This window comes from Mustela erminea, chromosome 2 (assembly GCF_009829155.1).
Source record: "Mustela erminea isolate mMusErm1 chromosome 2, mMusErm1.Pri, whole genome shotgun sequence".
Lineage (NCBI taxonomy): Eukaryota > Metazoa > Chordata > Mammalia > Carnivora > Mustelidae > Mustela > Mustela erminea.
In genome coordinates this window covers 47561398-47581196 of record NC_045615.1, presented here as the reverse complement: position 1 = coordinate 47581196, position 19799 = coordinate 47561398, and the positions used below count along the sequence as shown (strand labels likewise).

The 19799-nt window shown below is 42.0% G+C and overlaps 1 protein-coding gene across 7 annotated transcripts in view; it reads right to left on the bottom strand.

Annotated features, from left to right (window-relative positions):
- HERC6 (HECT and RLD domain containing E3 ubiquitin protein ligase family member 6) overlaps positions 1-19226 on the bottom strand; it is a 62533-nt gene extending 43307 nt beyond the window's left edge. For 3 of the 7 annotated variants that reach the window (XR_004283207.1, XM_032332859.1, XM_032332858.1), the window contains exons 1-8: positions 18758-19226; positions 16580-16739; positions 14216-14292; positions 9876-10103; positions 8462-8559; positions 6829-6956; positions 5682-5812; positions 4318-4385 (exon numbers count right to left, since the gene is read on the bottom strand). Coding sequence is in view for 6 of the 7 variants with exons in the window: in XM_032332859.1 (XP_032188750.1) it covers positions 4318-4385; positions 5682-5812; positions 6829-6956; positions 8462-8559; positions 9876-10103; positions 14216-14292; positions 16580-16739; positions 18758-18956 (1089 nt within the window). In the remaining variant the exon portion in view is untranslated. The remainder of the gene's footprint in view (positions 1-4317; positions 4386-5681; positions 5813-6828; positions 6957-8461; positions 8560-9875; positions 10104-14215; positions 14293-16579; positions 16740-18757) is intronic. The other 4 variants (XM_032332855.1, XM_032332856.1, XM_032332853.1 and 1 more) reach the window with 3 other exon arrangements.
- Between the last annotated feature and the right edge of the window lie 573 nt (positions 19227-19799).

Sequence of the window (19799 nt, the reverse complement as noted above, 5' to 3'; positions counted from 1 at the left end):
AAGCGGATTCCATGCTGAGAGGGGAGCCCAACATGGGGTTTGATCCCATGACCCACGAGATCATGACCTGAGCCAAAACCACGAGTCAGATGCTTAACCGACTGAACTACTCGGGTGCCCCCTGACTGACTTTTCTAAAGAAGTCCACTCCATCAGTCTCCCATGGTTCACTTTGTTTGCTTCAGACAACTGATCGCTCTTTAATACAATCTTGTTATTTTTCATTTACATATTTATCACCTGTCCTGTAGAATCCAAATGCCAAGAATGAGACCAGCCTTTTCTGTACTACTCACTTTTGTCCCCAGCACCAAGAGCAGAGCCTGAGACATAGGAGGCAAGTGCCGACTAGACAGCTGTGACAGAGCAACCAAGTACAATCTCTTCACTCTCCCCAGCAGCACAGAAACCTTTGCCTCTGATCACTTTCTGTCCCAGAGAACATGGCAAGAGTCTATATGGATGTCAAGTTTAAAACATTCTGAAAATAGAAAAAAGTATAAATTCGGGCCACCTGGGTGGCTCAGTCAGTTCAGCATCTGACTCCTGATTTCGGCTCAGGTCATGATCTCAGAGTCCTGAGATGGAGCCCCACCTCAGCTTCCATGCTCAGTGCAGAGTCTGCTTGAGATTCTCTCTCTCCCTCTCCTTCTGCCCCCCTCCCTAACTCGTGTGCACTCTATCTCTCTAAGAAAGGAAAGAAAGAAGGAAGGAAGGGAGGGAGAGAGAGAGGGAGGGGAAGAGAGGGAAAGCGGGGAAGAAAGAAAGAAAGAAAATTACAAATTAGGAAGTTAACTATGTACTGGCAGACCTCAGAGATATTGAGGGTCTGGTTCCAAACCACCACAATAAAGCGAGTATTGCAATAAAGTAAGTCAAATAAATTTTTTGATTTCCTGGTGCATATAAAAGTCATATTTACACAATACTATAGTCTATCAAGTGTGCAATAGCATCATCTGTAAACAATGTGTGTATCTTGATTCTAAAAATACTTTATTGCTGGGGCACCTGGGTGGCTCAGTGGGTTAAAGCCTCTGCCTTCGGCTTGGGTCATGATCCCAGAGTTCTGGGATCAAGCCCCACATCGGGCTCTCTGCTCAGCAGGGAACCTGCTTCCCCCTCTGTCTCTGCCTGTCTCTCTGCCTACTTGTGATCTCTGTCAAATAAATAAATAAAATCTTAAAAAAAATACTTTATTGCTAAAAACTGCTAGTCTAAGCTCTCAGTGAGTCTGAGAGTCTGAGTGTTTCTGCTGATGACAGTTGTAATCTTGTCTTGAGGATGCTGGTCAGGGTTAAGGTTGCTGAAGGCTGGGGTGGCTGTGGCAATTTCTTAAAATAAGACAACATTAAAATTTGCCACATCAATGGGCACTTCCTTTTACAATCTCTCTGTACTATGCTATGTTGTTCAAAATTACTTTACCCACAGCTGAACTTCTTTCAAAACTGGAGTCAGTGCTCTCCAACTCTGCTGCTGCTCTGTAAACAAAGTTTATACAATATTCTAGGTCCTTTATTGTCATTTCAACAGTCTTCATAGCACCTTCACAGGTAGATTCCATCTCAAGAAGGTACTTTCTTTGTTTACCCGTAAGAAGCAACTCCTCATCCATTCAAGTTTTATCATAAGATTGCAGCAATCCAGTCACATCTTCAGGCTACACTTCTCATTCTAGTTCTCTTAAAATTTCTGCCACATCTGCAGTTATTTCCCCCATGGAGGTCTTGAACTCCTCAAAATCATCTATGAGGGCTGGAATCCCCTTTTCCAAACTCCTGTTCATGTTGACACTTTAACCTCTTCCCATGGGTCACAGATGTTCTTAATGGCATCTAGAATGGTGAATCCTTCCCAGAAGGTTTTCAACTGACTTAGCCCAGAGCCGTTAGAGGAATGATTATTTATGGCGGCTATAGCTTTAGGAAATGTATTTCTTAAATACTAAAACTTGCAAATCAAAATGACTCCTTGATCAATGCGCTGCAGAATGGACATTGCATTAACAGGCATTAAAGCAACACTCATCTCGTTATACGTCTCCATCAGAGCTCTTGAGTGACCAGCTGCACGGTCAACGAACAATAACATTTTGAATGGAAACTTTTTTTTTTAAGCAGATATCAACAGGGGGCTTAAAATATTCTGTAAACCATGTTATAAACAGGTGCTGTCATCCAGGTTTCTTTTTACATTTACAGAGCACAAGCAGAGCAGATTTAGCATAATTCTTATTCTTAAGGACCCTAGGATTTTCAGGATGGTAAGTGGACACTGGCTTCAGCTTAAAGTCCTCAGCTGCTTTAGCCCCTAACAAGATAGTCAGACTGTCTATTGAAACACTGAAGCCACACACTGACTTCTCCTTGCTAGCTATGAAAGTCCTACATGGGGGCACCTGGGTGGCTCAGTGGGTTAAACCTCTGCCTTCAGCTCGGGTCATGATCTCACGGTCCTGGGATTGAGCCCCACATGGGGCTCTTTGCTCGGCAGGGAGCCTGCTTCCTCCTCTCTCTCTCTCTGCCTGTCTCTTTGCCTACTTGTGATCCCTGTCTGTCAAATAAATAAATAAAATTAAAAAAAAAAAAAAGAAAGTCCTACATGGCATCTTCTTTTAATAGAAGGCTGTTTCATCTACATTAAAAAGTTCTTGTTTAGGGGGCTCCTGGGTGGCTCAGTGGGTTAAAGCCTCTGCCTTCGGCTCAGGTCATGATCCCTGCATCGAGCTCTCTGCTTGGCAGGGAGCCTGCTTCCACCTCTCTCTCTCTCTGCCTGCCTCTCTGCCTGCTTGCGATCTCTGCCTGTCAAGTAAATGAATAAAATCTTTTAAAAAAAAGAAAAAAGTTCTTGTTTAGGGTAGCCACCTTCATTAATAATCATAGCTACATTTTTTTGTTCTTTTTAAGATTTTATTTAGTAGGTCACCTGGGCGGTTCAGTTGTTAAAGCGTCTGCCTTTGGCTCAGGTCATGATCCCAGAGTCCTGGGATTGAGCCCCACATCTGGCTCCCTGCTCAACAGGAAGCCTGCTTTTCCCTCTCCCACTCCCCCTGCTGTGTTCTCCTTCTCGCTGTATCTCTCTCTGTCAAATAAAATAAATAAAATCTTTAAAAAATGTATTTCTGAGATTTTTATTTATGAGAGAGACAGAGAGAAAGGGAGAGAGAAAGGGAGGGCATGCGAGTGGGGGTAGGGGCAAAGGGAGAGAGAGAATCTCAAGCAGACTCAAAGTTGAGCTCAATCTCACAACCCTGAAATCATGACTGGGGCTGCAATCAAGAGTTGGATGCTTACCTGACTGAGCCACCCAGGTGCCCCCATCTTAGCTAGACCCTGTGGATAACTCACTGCAGCTTCTCCATCAGCACTTGCCACCTCACCTTGCACTTTGATATTATGGAGATGGCTTCCTTCCTTAACCTCATGAACCAACCTCTGCTAGCTTCCAACTTCCTTCTGCAGCTTCTTTACCTCTCTCAGACATCACTGATTTTTTTTTTAAAGATTTTATTTATTTATTTGACACAGAGAGATAGAGCACACAAGCACGGGCAGCTGCAGGCAGAAGGAAAGGGAGAAGCAGGCTCCCCACTGAGCAGTGGCCCAATCCCAGGACCCCAGAATCATGATCTGAGCCAAAGGCAGATGATCAACTGGCTGAGCCATCCAGTACCCTTTCATAGAACTAAAGAGAATTAGGGTCTTGCCTGGATCAGACTTTGGTTTTAAGGGAATATTTGATCTTCTATCCAGATCACTAAAACTTTCTCCATATCAGCAATAAGGCTGTTTGGCTTTCTCATCATTTGTGTGCTCTTTAAAAAAAAAGAAGTCTAGATGGAAAGAAATGATTTTTGTTTTTGTTTTTGTTTATTTTTTTTAAGAATTTTTTTTTAAAGATTGCATTTATTTATCTGACAGACAGAGATCACAAGTAGGCAGAGAGGCAGGCAGAGAGAGAGGGGGAAGCAGGATCCCTGCTGAGCAGAGAGCCCCACACAGGGCTCAATCCCAGATCATGACCTTAGCTGAAGGCAGGGGCCTAACACACTGAGCCACCCAGACGCCCCTTTAAGAATATTTTTAAAAGGGGTGCCTGGGTGGCTCAGTTGGTTAAGCATCTGCTTTCGGCTCAAGCCAAGATCCCAGGGCCCTGGGATCAAGTAGTGTATGGGGCTCCTTGCTCAACAGGGATCCTGCCTCTCTACCTGCTGCCCCCTGGCTTGTGCACCCCCTACCCCACCTCTGAAAAACAAATAAATAAAAATCTTTAAAAATATATATTTTAAAAAGAAACAGAAAGTATAATAAATACCTGACAAGTTGTCACAAAATTGGCATGTGTTCCAGCAAAAATATGTTTGAATTCAAAATCCACAAGGTCTAGAAGAAAATGCAGATCCATGTTTGTTGTTTTTAGAAGTAGAAAAATAAATCTTTTGTTACAATCTTAAAACTGCTCTAAAAAAAGTCTTAAAAAAATTTTTTTTATTAACATGCAATGTATTATTTGTTTCAGGAGTACAGGTCTGCGAATCATCAGTCTTACACAATTCACAGCACTCACCATGGCACATACCCTCTCCAATGTCCATCACCCAGCCACCCTATCCCTCCTTCCCCTGCCCCTCCAGCAACCCTCAGTTTGTTTCCTGAGATGAAGAGTCTCTTAAGGTTTGTCTCCTCTAGTTTCGTCTTGTTTCATTTTTCCTTCCCTTCCCCTATGATCCTCTGTCTTGTTTCTCACATTCCTCAAATCAGTGAGATCATATGATAACTGTCCCTCTCTGTTGACTTATTTTGCTTAGCATAATACCCTCTAGTTCCATTCATGTCATTGCAAATGGCAAGATTTCATTTCTTAAAAAATACTCTTAAAAAAACCCCAATATATTGGGGTGCCTGGGTGGCTCAGTCAGTTAAGCATCTGACTCTTAATTTTAACTCAGGTCATGTTCTCAGGGTCATGGGACTGAGCCCCACAGTGGGCTCTGTGCTTAGCATGGAGTCTGCCTGTCCCTCTCCCTCTGCTTCCCCCCCACCCCCGGCCCCATGTTCTTGTGCATGCTCTCTCTCTCTCTCTCTAAAATAAATAAAATCCTTAAAACAAAATCTGATATATTACTCATCTAAATTTACTTATTTATTGACAATTTATATTCTTCTAGATGAATTTGGACTATAAGCACCATGAAAAGATTAATTTTGATCAGGTTCTATGTTGTATATTCTTAAAATTTAATTTTTCAGGCACTTGCATAATGAAATCAGGGTGATGTGCTTTAGATGGGGGCTTTTTTGTTTGTTTGTATTTGATTTGATTTTAAGCAATCTCTATACCCAGCATGGGGCTCAAACTCACAACCCTGAGATCAAGAGTCACATGCTCTACCCACTGAGCCAGCCAGGTACACCTAGAAGAGGTTCGATTAAATATATAAAAGTGTTTCTGATAATCCATTGACTTGGGATCTTTTTGTATTATCCTAATCTTTAGAAAAAAATTACTAAATACTCCAGGAATCACTGCATAACAAAAAATGCATATTGTACGGATTAAAAATAACAGTACAAAAAGAACCACAGATCTATGTACTTCTGTGAAAAGAAGATAAATAATTTTTCTCCTCCAGTGGCATCAATTAAAACAAAATCATAAATGAGTAGGACCACTCGTACCATCAGCAGAAATCAGGCAGGTAAAGTTTTCTGTCGGAGCCTCTGGATGAGTTGGGCTGCTTTTGCAACATGGTCCACGACCAAAAGACACTACCTTTCCAGTGGTGTAGACATATGCAAGTGTATGGTAACTGCAAGAGACAGAATATAATGAAGACCAAGGGACTCACACTTTTTGAGAAAGATGATGTCTCCTAACACAAAGTGACAGATTTATCTTATACCGAGTACCTGGATAACCTTATCATAATGTCAAGGTGAGAGGGTATCAAATGATGTGACTAAACAAATGGTAGGTGAATATTAACTTATTACTAACCTTAAAGATAGAATATTATTGGGACGCCTGGGTGGCTCAGTTGCTTAAGCGGCTGCCTTCGGCTCATGTCATGATCCCAGTACCCTGGGATCGAGTCCCACATCGGGCTCCTTGCTCGGCCGGGAGCCTGCTTCTCCCTCTGCCTCTGCCTGCCACTCTGTCTGCCTGTGCTTGCTCTCTCCCTCTCTCTCTCTGACAAATTAAAAAAAAAAAAAAAAAAGATAGAATATTATTGATGGGTCTTTACTATAGCTTCTACCATTTCTGTTTTTTTGTTTCTTATTTGTCCGAGTGAGAGAGAGCACAAGTCCCTGCTGAGTCAGGGAGCCCGAAATGGGGATCAATATATCCCAGGACAATATATCCCACGCTCAGGAGATCGCAGGACACCGGGATCATGACCTGAGCTGAAGGCAGATGGTTAACAACTGAGCCACCCAGGCGCCCCACCACTATTTTTACTTTTAACTTTCTTCCCAACCCCCAGCACCTAGTAAGGTGGTCTATACACAGAAGACTTCCAATAAATTCTTATTAAACAAATGAAATTCCTAGAATAAATTAGACAAAAATAGAAAACTCAAACTGTATTTGAAAGAAATAAATTTTCAGAAAGGAAAATGATCTATAAAAAGAGCAGTCACATATTTGGGGTTTTAAGGTTTGATAACATGGCTGGGGAGTCATTTTTTTGGATGAGTAGCAAAGCTTACTGAACCATAGAGGGAGGGGACCCGAGAGGGGTACCCTGAGGAATCATTTCTAAGTAACAAAATGTAACACTTTCTACTCAGGCTAAAAACAAACAAACAAAAACTAGTCCATTACCTTCCACAATCTATCTGTGAAACTAGGCCATCAATTCCTTCCACGAGCTGTGGCCCTTCCTTCTCAGCAGTAGTGCTGTATCCCAGCTGTCCATAGCTATTGCCTCCAAATGTGAACACTTCTCCAGTCTGTTTGAAAAAGAAGTAATCGGACTAATTTCAGATTTTATTTATTTATTTTTAAAGATATTATTTATTTATTTGACAGACAGAGATCACAAGTAGGCAGAGAGGCAGGCACAGAGAGAGAGAGAGGTGGAAGCAGGCTCCCTGCCAAGCAGAGAGCCCGATGCGGGGCTCGATCCCAGGGCTCCGGGACCATGACCTGAGCTGAAGGCAGAGGCTTTAACCCACTGAGCCACCCAGGTGCCCCTAATTTCAGATTTTAAAAAGTAACTAAAAACTTGGAGATTAAGTATTATCAAAGAATTGTATGAGAGCACCATGTGAAATATAAGCTCTATAATAAAGGGGAGGGGTCTTCTATTTATTATTTCTAATAGTAAATATAAGTTGCTCCAGCTTTGGGGCCAGAGGTTTCAGAGGTAGAGGTCAGTGCTTCATTTATTTTTTATTTTTATTTATTTATTTATTTTATTTATTTTTTTTTTTAAAGATTTTATTTATTTTGACAGACAGAAATCACAGGGAGGCAGAGAGGCAGAGAGAGAGGAAAGGAAGCAGGCTCCCTGCTGAGCAGAGAGCCCAACGTGGGGCTCGATCCCCGGACCCCGGGATCATGACCTGAGCCGAAGGCAGAGGCTTTAACCCACTGAGCCACCCAGGTGCCCCTATTTATTTATTTTTTTAAAAAAGGTTTTATTTATTCATTTGAGAGGTGGGGGAGCACAAGCAGAGAGAGCAGCAGAGGGAGAAGCAGACTCCCCGGTGAGCAGGGAGCCCGATGCGGGGCTCCATCCCAGCACCTTGGGATCGTGACCTGAGCTGAACAACTGAGGCACCCAGCTGCCCCTATTCATTTAGTTTTTAAATAAACATTTCAATCACACAAATAGTTTTCTATTTGTCTATTCCTTGTGGCTATAGACAGAATCCATCCCATTGGAATATACTATTTGGCCAGTACAAGAAGAGGAGGCAAACATTTACAAAGCAGGCTGGTAATCGTGCCAAGCAAGAAATGGAACAAAGTAGGTTCTAGTCTGTAATCTGGATTCTTAAAAGCTGTAAAAATTAGTTTGTCGCCTCTGCAATAATTCCATCTGTGGAACTATAAAATGAATGAATAACTGCTAAAAGGATTAGCTCCTATATTAATCATTTAAAAAAATTTTTAAGATTTTATTTTTAAGCATTTTCTATACCCAATGTGGGATCGAATTTACAGCCCCAAGATTAAAAGTTGCATGCTCTACCAATTGAACCACTCAGGCACCCCATTAATGTAATTTAGTGGATATCTAAAAATATTTCCTAAAGCTGAAATTAGCTTCTGTTATACGATCTTGAAAATGTCATGGATTACATTTGATTAATTTTACCTTTTTAGATATTTGTGCATTGAATGGTTACATTGAGATACTGATACACAGATTGATTTCAATAACAGGACATGCACCTTGGAGTAACATTTCTCAGGAATTAAAAAAAAATAGCAAAACATTTTAGATTACCTGGGTAAGCACGGCAGTGTGTTCATAACCACAGCTGATGTAAACCACACCTAGATTCTCCAGCGCATCAACTGAACAAGGCTTGGAGCTTTGCACCACTGAAAGAAAGCAGAATCTCTAGAGGCTAAGACTCAGATTTCATAAGCTGTCACATCTATTAATATTTTCATCATCTTATAATTCATTAACATAATCTTTTAAATGAGCACTCAGGAGTATTATAGAACAGAGGGAAGGCCCTGCCTTGGAAAAGAAAGAAAAACACCCCTTCAGCATCTATTTCTGAAAACGATGTAATCTTCTGGAACACCTCAGCTTATTCTCCTAGAAAGCTAAGTTTTAAGACCTTCATTCCCAATAATATTGCCATTATGTTATATTTGTTTCTGTCACCTAATAGGTGTTCTGTAAATATGCAATAATAATTAAGAAAAGAAGAGGACTTACTTCATGTTGACAGAGTCAAACGAAATGAGATAAAGTCCTGGCTGAGTATATATTAACTGAATATAAAGAACTGAACAGAGGGACAGGGTTCATGGGGAAGACTTCGCCGTGAGTTTGTTTAAGGGCTGTCGGTTGTTTGTCCTGCCAGCATCTTCTAATCCAGTGGTTCACAAGCCTGACTGCACATTGGCATAACTTGCAGACTCTTTAATAATGACCAATGCCTGACTTCCATCCCCAGACCTTCTGATTTACTTGGTATGGCATCTAACTTGGGTGCTGGGATTTTTAAAATGCTCTTACAGTAGACAAAATAAGGTCTTCAAAGATGTCCGTGTCCTTTCCCAGAGGTTGTGGCTATCTTAGATTACACGACAAAGAGGAGCTAATGAAAATGGAATTAAAGTTGTAATCTATTGACCTTAAAATAAGGAGGTTAGCCTGGATTATCTGGGTGGGCCCAATGTAATCACCAGGGTCCTTTATCTGAAGAAGAGGGAATGCAGAAAAATCACGGTGAGAGTAATGCGACCCGAGGAAGATTTCACCAGCCATTCATTGCTGGCTTTGAAAAAGCGGGGCTATGAGTCAAGGAATGGAGGTGGGTGCTAGAAGGGGGAAAAGACGAAAAAATGGTGCAACACCCCTACGCATCCCCTACCCGGCTGTCCCGAAGCCTCCAGAAAGGAACTCAGCCCTGCTGACACCTTGATTTTAGCCCTGTTAGACCTGAATCAAACTTCTGACCACCAGAACTGTAAGATAATACATTTGTGTTGTTTGAAACCACAAGTTTTTGTGGTAATACATTACAGTGGCCATCACAAATCAAGATGGCTCCCCAGGGGATTCTCATGTATCACAAAGTTTGGGAATCACTGCTCTCATCCTAGAGAGTCCCCTTTGTGGAGCTGGTTCTACAACTGGAAAGAAAGACTGATTTACCACAGGAAGACTATCTCGTTACCTGGGACGTTCTTCTTGCGCAGGGCCAGCTGCCCTTCACTGTTGCTTCCCCAGCCAAACGAAGCCCCCGAGAGAGACAGGGCGAAGCTGTGCGCCCCACCTGCAGCCACCTGAGTGAGGGGGATGCCGTCCAGGAACTGCACCCTCTGCGGGCTGGCTTGGGAGGGGCACTCCTTCCCCAGGCCCAGCTGCCCGTGGCTGTTACTTCCCCAGGCAAACAGCCGGCCATCTACAAAGAGAAAGCAGAGAAATTGAGAACTGCCAACACACTGGAATACCAAATTCAAGTAGAAACTGCCACCCTTATTCTACAAGTCTTTAAGAACTACAAGAGGGATAAAGGAGGTTAGAGTATTCTCACTAAGAGCAACGAGGATGGTCAAGAACACCTTCAAACCCCCTTCCAACAATACCCACTCCTCTTCTCCCTCCAGTTGAGAACAACTCTGTTCCTTCAGCTGCTCAGACCAGAAATTTTGAAATCATCCTCGACTCCCTTCTTTCTTTTACACCCTTCACCGTAGCAAATCCTAAAGTCTCTACCTTTAAAGTGTGTCGAAACTGACCACTTCTCACCTCTCCACGGTTAACTACCTTAGCCACCAAGCCTCTGTTACATTTCTCCCGGATGTTTACAACAGCCCCTCGCTAGGCTCCCCGTGTCCATATTTGTCTGTTTTCCAAAGCAGCCAGAGTGCTCTTAAAAAATAATAATAATAAAAAATAAATAAAAAATAAAAAAGAGGGATGCCTGGGTGGCTCAGTTGGTTAAGCAGCTGCCTTCGGCTCAGGTCATGATCCCAGCGTCCTGGGATCGAGTCCCACATCGGGCTCCTTGCTCAGCAGGGAGCCTGCTTCTCCCTCTGCCTCTGCCTGCCTGTCTGTCTGCCTGTGCTCGCTCTCTCTCCCCCTCTCTCTCTCTGATAAATAAATAAAATTAAAAAAAAAAAAATTTAAAAAAAAAAAATAAAAAAAATAAAAAAAAAATAAAAAAGATAGAACCCTTTAGGAATTTGCTATCTTGCTCAATTAAAGGCTAATTCTCACCACAGCTCACAAGCCCTGGGTCACAGTGTTCCCTAGGACACATCTCAGACCTTTATCTCTCCCTTGCACAGACCTTTCCAGAGACCCTGCTGTTTCTGAACATACTGCTGAGTCTGTTGCTACCTCATTGCCTTTGCATCTAGATCATACCTCTGGATCATGGCCTTAGCATCACGTCTTCCTCCGTCCCTTCTTTTGGTCTCTGGTCATGGTGTAAGTGATAGTCTCCCTAACATCATTTATAAAAGAGAAAGATTCCTTCCCTCCACTCCAGTACCTTCTCCCATCCCCTTACCTGGCCTCACTTTCCTTCCTACCCTTATCGCTGTTATATGACATAATTATGTGTCTATATGTGTGAGGTTCACCTCCCCTACACACCGTCCAGCATATAAGCTCCATGAAAGCACAGTCTTAGGTGTGTTCACAGCTGTATCCTCTTTGTTGGAGACATAGGCACTTAAAAAAATACTTGTGGAATGACTCTATGGAAGAAAAAGACCATCAACATTTTACGTTGAATTTGACCAAAGATGGATAACTTACATGAGGTAAAAAAAAAAAAATCAAGATCTTCTAATGCTTCATTGTTTACCCGGAAAAATGCTAATAAAGCTCAGATTTTTATATTATTATATCTAATTTTTCTTTTTTAACTCTTCTAAAGTTATTTCTACCACTGAAAAGCATTTCTGGGGCACTTGGTGGTTGAGAGGGTTAAGTGTCTGCCTTTGGCTCAGGTCATGATCCCAGGGTTTGGGATCCCAAGCCCCGTGTCAGGCCCCGTGTCAGGCTCTGTGTCAGGCTCTGTGTCAGGCCCTCAGCTCGGCGGGGAGCCTGCTTCTCCCTCTCCTACTGCTCCCTTGCTTGTGCTCTCTTACCCGTCAAATAAATAAAATCTTAAAAAAGAAAGAAAGAAAGAATTTCTGAGGGCCCACTGCACAATGTCAAACTCATATGAAGGTCTATGAGAACTCACAGTTCACCACAGCAAATGTACTGGGTACATGGGTTCCACACAGCCCTCAGTCCAGACCAGTATAAAGGCAAATCAATACCCTGGGGAAACACTTCAAGCTGTTTCAATAATGAAGAAGAAGGAAAGGAAGGAAGAAAGAAAGACTAATCCTTCTTGTACCCCTGCTATCGGCCATTGGTGGTACAGGATATATTGTGTTCCTTCTTTCACTGAATCTTCTAAACGCCCCATATGATAGGCATCAGTTCTCCTACAGATGAGAAAATCGTCAGGTTAAACAACTTGCCTTAGATCAAACCTCTGGAAATGGTAGGAAGGAATTCTTCAAGAGCCACAGGATTATAATGTGGGCTCATGGCCTTCATGGTACCATGGTTAACTGCTTAGGGTTGAGAAGTAAACAGATTCAGGTTCAAATTCCACTCCTATTTCTGAGTGTGTGACTTGAGGCAAATCACAAAAAGTCTCTGAGTCCAATTTCCCATTTCTACAATGAGGGTACCAATGATGCGCAGCATCTGTGTTTGTTAAGTGATTTCATGAGATTCCAGACATAAAGCATCTCCCATAGTAGCTGGCGCCCAGAAGGCAACCAGGCAATGTCCGGAGCCCCTGTGGTGCAGCTGCCATTATGCATATGACATCACCTGGGGGATATGCAAATGTCACATGTCTCTGGAAGACACTCACAATATGCCACCCCAAAATACGCCATTCTGACATAAGGGTTATTGTGAGCTGAAGGCAACTGAGAATCCACAAATGTGGGAAAAGTTCTCTGCCCTCCTCTTATCCACCCAAGTGCAAGGTATATATTTCCCATTTGAAGGTGTCCTCTTCTCCTGCACCCAGGATGGGGCAGGGACCCATCACCAGAGACGGACAGTCTGCCTTAACATGAGTCCTCACAAATAACCCTAAATAAAATAACTCTTATCTTCTATTAGTTTCTCCCATGTATACCTCCCATGTATTTCCCTACAATCGGTCATCCTGCAAAGCCCAAGTCCTTCCCTCATTAAAATGGTTCATAAGCCCCTAAGTCTAAACACTTCTTGAGTTTCACTTCTTTTCTGTAAACTTCCATGCACTAAAATAATAAAACTGGTATGTCTTTTCTCTTGTCAATCTATCTTTTGTCACTTAAATGTGCAGACTCCCAGGTACTGAACCAAAGAGGATAGGAGAGGACGCCTGGGTGGCTCAGTGGGTTAAAGCCTCTGCCTTCGGCTCAGGTCGTGATCCCAGGGTCATGGGATTGAGCCCCACATTGGGCTCTCTGTTCAGCGGGAAGCCTGCTTCCTCCTCTCTCTCTCTCTGCCTGCCTCTCTGCCTACTTGTGCTGCCAAATAAATAAATAAATAAATAATCTTCTTTTTTTTAAAAAAAGAGGATAGGAGAAAAGTTTTTCTTCTGCAATACTCTCTATTGGAACCTTTTAACTGACGCTGGACAAAGGATGGGGCTATTAGTAGAAAAACATGTGAAGTCATAATTTTAATATCTTGACTCTTCTTTCTTTGATCTAAGTAAAAAAGACAAACAGACCTTAGTCTACCTGAGTTTGCTGGTGTATATAACCATTCAGCATACAGGGCAAAGTTCCAGCTAAAACTACTACTAAATTCTGTGACAGTCAGATCAGGTCATGTGAACCGAGATGACCCTTTATGGCATTTATATGAATTAGGCACTACTTAGAGTATAGCATGAACAAAGAGAATAGGGGAAAAAATGAAGAACAATACAGCTTATGAAATCTAAAGAGTTAATAAAACTTCTAGGGGTGCCTGGGTGGCTCAGTGGGTTAAGTCACTGTGTTCCAGTCGGGTCATAGTTTCAGGGTCCTGGGATCGAGCCCCACACTGGGCTCTCTGCTCAGCAGGGAACCTGCTTCCCCCTCTGTCTCTGCCTGTCTCTCTGCCTACTTGTGATCTCTGTCAAATAAATAAATAAAATCTTAAAAAAAAAAAAACCCCAACAAACTTCTAAATGTATTAAAATGAGCCCCAGTACATTAAAAATCAACAGGCACCATTCATATTCAAAAAAATTACTTTGTGGGGCATCTGGGTGGCTCAGTCACTAAGCATTAAGCTTCTGCCTTTGGCTCAGGTCATGATCCCAGAGTCCTGGGATCCAGACTCAAATCAGGCTCCCTGCTAGGCAGGAAGCCTGCTTCTCCCCCTCCCACTCCCCCTACTTGTGTTCCCTCTCTCACTGTGTCTCTCTCTGTCAAATAAATAAAATCTTTTAAAAAAAATTACTTTGCAATGACACTTAGAAGATCCAAAAACCCTTTTATTTTTTTTTACCTTCTGATAATGCCAGGGAGTGGTGGTGTCCACAGGAAACTTGTATAATTTTTATATCAGCCAGAGTTTTTATCTTCCTGTAAGAAAAATGATACAAAATTTATTAATCTTTCTTTAGAGTGGCTCACCAAATGAACTACAGATATTAAAACAATCCCAGGTAAGATATTTGGTTTAGGGAAATAACTTTCTCTTCCTTTCTTTTCTTTTTAAACTGGGCTATTTTAATGTTTTTTACAATAGGATAAATGGGTCTCTGGATGACGGCAGATATGTAATTCCAAACTCGGCAGTATTCAAAAACACCACAGTAATGGCAATTTTCCTGACTGGCATGTAATCGTCAGTAATTATAAGGAGTTATTTGTCTGAAACAGCTGTCACACTAACAAGTTTGCATTTACACATCAATCATTTTCAGGATTTTTGGTAACCTGGGCATATTTTCCCCAGAAATAACTTTATTTTCTTATTTTTTCTGTTGTACCCTAATTCCAAAGTCCTCAAACTATTTTAAACATGACATCAGCACATATAAAGGTACAGAGCAGGGACTTCTGGGTGTCTCAGCTGGTTTAGTGACTGCCTTCGGCTTAGGTCATGATCCTGGAGTCCCACATCGAGCCTTGCATTGGGTTCCCTACTTGACAGGGAGTCTGCTTCTCCCTCTGACCCTCCCCCTTCTCATGCTCTCTCTCTCTCTCTCACTCTCTCTCTCAAATAAATAAATAAATAAATAAATAAATAAATTTAATCTTGGGGAAAAAAAGGTGCAAGCAGAATCCAAACAGTTGTGATATAGAAGTGATATTTATTAGATTTTAAATGCAGTATATAATGTACTAACTTTTATTCTGTACTTATTGGCTTAAAAGAAAAGTTTCTTCATGCACATATGACACAGGGCTTTAGAATTTATAGAACACTGTTATTTATATCACCTGATTTAAGCCCTATGCAATAAAGAAATCATTAGGTTGAATCCTACTAAACTGCCATTTTTGTGGATCAAAAACATAACTATCCGCAATTTCATATGGCTGAACCTAACAGAACTCAGAGCTCTGGTATGGTCTAGGGAATCACATTATAGATATCATGTTGTAGAACTAGACTCAAAACCTTCGTCTTTTCATTCCAAGTTCAATGCTTGTCCCCCAAAGCCATACACTCTCTTATACAGTTAAAAACCAGAGAAGTAACAAAAAGTAACTTCCAAGTATTAAAAATTCTACTTTTAAAAATTCTTAAACAAGGCACCTGGATGGCTCAGTGGGTTAAGCCTCTGCCTTCGGTCAGGTCATGATCTCAGGGTCCTGGGATGGAGACCCCGCATCAGTCTCTCTACTCAGCAGGGAGCTTGCTTCCCCCTCTCTCTCTGCCTGCCTCTCTGCCTACTTGTGATCTATGTCTGTCAAATAAATAAATACAATCTTTCACCAAAAAAAAAAAATTCTTAAACATATAATTCATGAACACACAATTCAGACTGCTTGTTGTATCATTTGTCCTAGAAAGGTGTTTGTGAGGAAATGATTCTCCCCCCATCTTACTACACAAATATTAGGATCCAGTGGCTTAAGACAGAACAAAAAGGTCATGTTGGGAGGAAAACTCTTCCTCTTCTAGGTTGGATCCAGTCGAAAGAAAACGGGGACATGCAAATTAACTGACAATAGACACATTAACAGGAGAAAAGAAACAAGGCTTATTTACATGTACACAGGGGAGCTCCCAGTAATGGAAAAATCTGTGGAATCACTTAAAATATATCAACAGCCAAAGGAAGGGATTTAGGACTTCACTAGGAGAGTATGGAAGGTTCCATAGGTTTTTTTAATCTTGATTGGGCAATCTGTCTTCACAGCAACTGAAATCAAAAGAAACTCGCTCCAAGCTATTAACAACAGCTTTTTTTTTTCAAGGAGATCCTGCTTTAGTCAGAAAGGAAGTTCAGATAAGGTTTCTTTCTGTATCTTCTGTGTAATGCTTTTACTTTAAAATAATACTTATTTTATTGATATTTTATGTTTACTTTATGTATTTTATTTATTTATTTATTTATTTATTTATTTATTTATTTGCTGGGAGGGTCCCCACAGTTATTTCCAATACATAAGATGTAGATCAAAGGGTCACAGGTTCTCATTTCAAATGCCCTGCCCTCCTCCTTCATAGGACTCTAATTAAGCAAGAGTTGGTGTTGGAGGTTTTTTCCTGCCTCTCTCTCTCACTATACCATAATCATTGAGGCTAGGGACTGTGTTTGTCATAGTCCTCTTTGTACCCTGACATCTTGCATAGTGCCTCGCCCATGAAACTGAAAAATAACAGATGAATGAATGACTGAATGGAAATACTTACCTAGGTATAAGATTTATTTCCTTAAATTCTCCAATTCCCAGCTGCCCTTCAGAACCAGCCCCCCATGCAAAGACCCTTCCTTTGTAACAGACAGCAAGAGAGTGTTCCTTTCCACAGCTCACGAGATCAACACGTAGAGTTTCCAATGCCGGTATTCGTTCTTCAGGAACAAAAACAAAACAAAACACCTCAGAAGATTATTAATTTAACAAGAAGTTTAAGACAACAAGTTTACTTTCTTCAAAAAGAAGGGTCACTCAGATTTCTCATCCTTTCCAATGGACTTTTAAATCAAGGCCTGATAATCACACTCAAGGTGTGAAGGAAAAAAGCTCAATGTATGTTACACTGTCTGTGTGGGAATATGGTTGCCATTCAAAAGGATGAGTTTTATGGAGGAGGGGAACTTGTAGGGACTATGAGGCTTGGCCTAAGATTTCTCTATGATGATGGTAGTAAAACAAAGGGAGACAGAGAATAGTATGTCTCTTCCAACTTCCCAGCCCTGAACAGTGAGAATAGTGAGTCCCTTCTCAGGAAGAAGTGAGCAGGGAGCCTTCCCCATGAATGTGAGAGGCAGAAGCCAGATCCTCTCACAAAGAGAAATGCAGTAATACGCCCTTAATGGGTCAAAGGTGCCCACAAATGAAAACCTGGTCATTACAGCATGATTCTTACAAGTTAATCTAAACTGCTTTCCCAAAGTGTTTGTCTCTGAATTATAAGAGGTTTCGAGTTAAGTATATCACTACTAGAAAAGTTTTTGCTAATACTTCAGTTTTCTTTTTTTAAAACTTTGTGATCCTATCCTTTTCAATGATTTATTTTCAAACTATGGGATAATAAGAAATATCCCAAAGAGTCACACACTCATGAAGGTAGAGACTAGTACCACATTCCTGGGGAACAATTAGGCATCAGGTATCATGTTGCCTCTCATCTTCACCTAAAGAATCAGGTTATGCCACCCCGAAATATACCACTTTGACAGAATGATGATTTTGTGCTGAAGGCAACTGAAACTCAACAGATGCAGGAAGAGTTCTCTGCCCTCCCTCTAGACACCTAAAAGTAGGGCATAAATTTCCCTTGTAAAGGTATCCTTCCTTTCCTACACCAGAAAGAGAAGAGGAACTCTTACCACCGGAGCTGGCACTAGTCTCCCCCATTTATTTCCAGTCATTTCCCCACAACTAATTATCTTTTGAAGCTCAAACTCCCTTTTCTTTGCTAAAATGCAATATAAGTCCTTGAATTTAACCACTTTTGAGTTTCCTTTTTTTTCTGTGAACTCCTATGCACATAAAATATTAATAAAATTGTATATATTTTTCCTTAATCTTTGTCTACTTAGTTTGCAGGCCTTCAGAAAAAGAACAGGGTAGAAGAGAAGTTTTTCCTCCCAGACACAATGCTTGGTATTTATTTTGAGTAAGTAGTCATAAATTTGGTCAAATAATGGCAATCACAGCATTATTTATAGCAGTCCCTAATGAGGAGAAAACCTAATGTCCATCAAAGAAGAAGAATTAACTTGTATTGTCAAAGCCTGGATGTTTTGCAACAACTTAAAATGTGTTTTCAAAAAATACATAATAAAAAAGCAGTATGTTCATGATATCATGTTTCATAAGAGCGTAGTTTATAGAGCTGTATAGGTACCGCGTATAATGACATGCTTTTATAAAAGTAAATACAGAATAGAGCAAAAAAGCAAATACATCAAAATATTATAGTTGTCTTTGGGTAGTGGAATTATAGGCAATTTCTTTCCCTGTGTTTCTATAATAATTAGTAATGGTAAAAATGCTATTATACTTTTGTTTTTTTAAATTTTTATTAAAAGATGCCCTGGGATATTTCTGAGAGAGTTAGGGATGTTCCACCCAGAAACCACGTTTGGAAGTTCCCTCCAGTCGGGAGAGACTCGCACTGGCAGGGATTGGTCTAGAAAGGCTCCGTGGGAGGGACCACGCTGTCCCGTTAGGTTCCGCTCTCAGTTACGCTTTTAAGAGGAACTGGAAACCGAAACAAACCGCGGTTCTAGAAAACGAAACTAACGAAGTTGGGCGCAGGCAGCGTAGAGCATCGTTTGGTCGTCTCGTGGGGCCCAGAGACACGGGGCTCCAACACCCCACTACCTGGCCCCCCCGCCCCGCAGCTTTGCCCCGCACTCACTTGGCTGCTCCTGGCGCTGCACGTCCCTCCGCCCCAGCTGGCCGTGGCTGTTGTCCCCGTACGAGTGCACTTCGCCGTTGCTTAGCAGCAGCAGGGAGTGGCGCTCCCCGGAGGCCGCCTGTCGCAGCTCCGCACCGCCACGGCCAGCCGGCCTCCGGCGCAGAGGTCCTGGGCGGTTGGTGTTCCAGCAGAGGTACATCGCGCTCCCGCTCGCCGCGCCTACGCCCACGCGCTCTCAGAGGCTAGTGACAGCTGAGTGCGGGTTTGCGGAAACCGGAAAGCCAGGTGGACCGGCCGGACTTAACCTAGAGGCCAACTCCCCACCACAACGCCCCCGCCCTGGCACCCTTAGTCATCCTGACGTCCCGGCCAATGGCTTTTGGAGCTCAAACGTGAGCACCCACCCAGTGCTGAGGAGCGCTGAGGGATTCCAGAGGAAGACTCCTGCGTTCACTTACATACTAGCTAAGCAGCTCACGAGCTGTGTGACTTGGGGCCAGTTACCTAACGAAGCGGTGCCTCAGCTACCACATTGATGACACGTGGACAGTAAATCTACCCTTAGGGTAATTCAACAGGTAATGCATAATGCTAGAATAATGCTTGGAGGGCTTAGAGTGCTTAACAAAAGCATCTGAGTGCCTACCCTTTTTTCCTAGGCTGTTTTGGGCAGTGGAAAAGCAAAATCCTCTTGGGACTAACACTGTCCTATTTATAAAGGGGTAAATACTTAGTATAATGTCAAGTGGCAACATTACAGTAAAGTAATAGAGGGTGGGGGCAAAAGGAACTTTGGGGTTTTAAAAAAGATTTTACTTATTTTAAAAAAATGATTTCATTTATTTATTTGAGAGAGAGAGAGAACAAAATCAGGAGACAAGGGCAGAGGGAGAGGGAGAAGCAGGCTCCCCATTGAGTAAGGAGCCCCAGGTGGGGCTGGATTCCAGGACCCCAGGATCATGACTTGAGCAGAAGATGGAGACTTAACAGACTGAACCACCCAGGTGCCCCAGGAACTTGTTTGTTTTGTTTTTAATAAGAT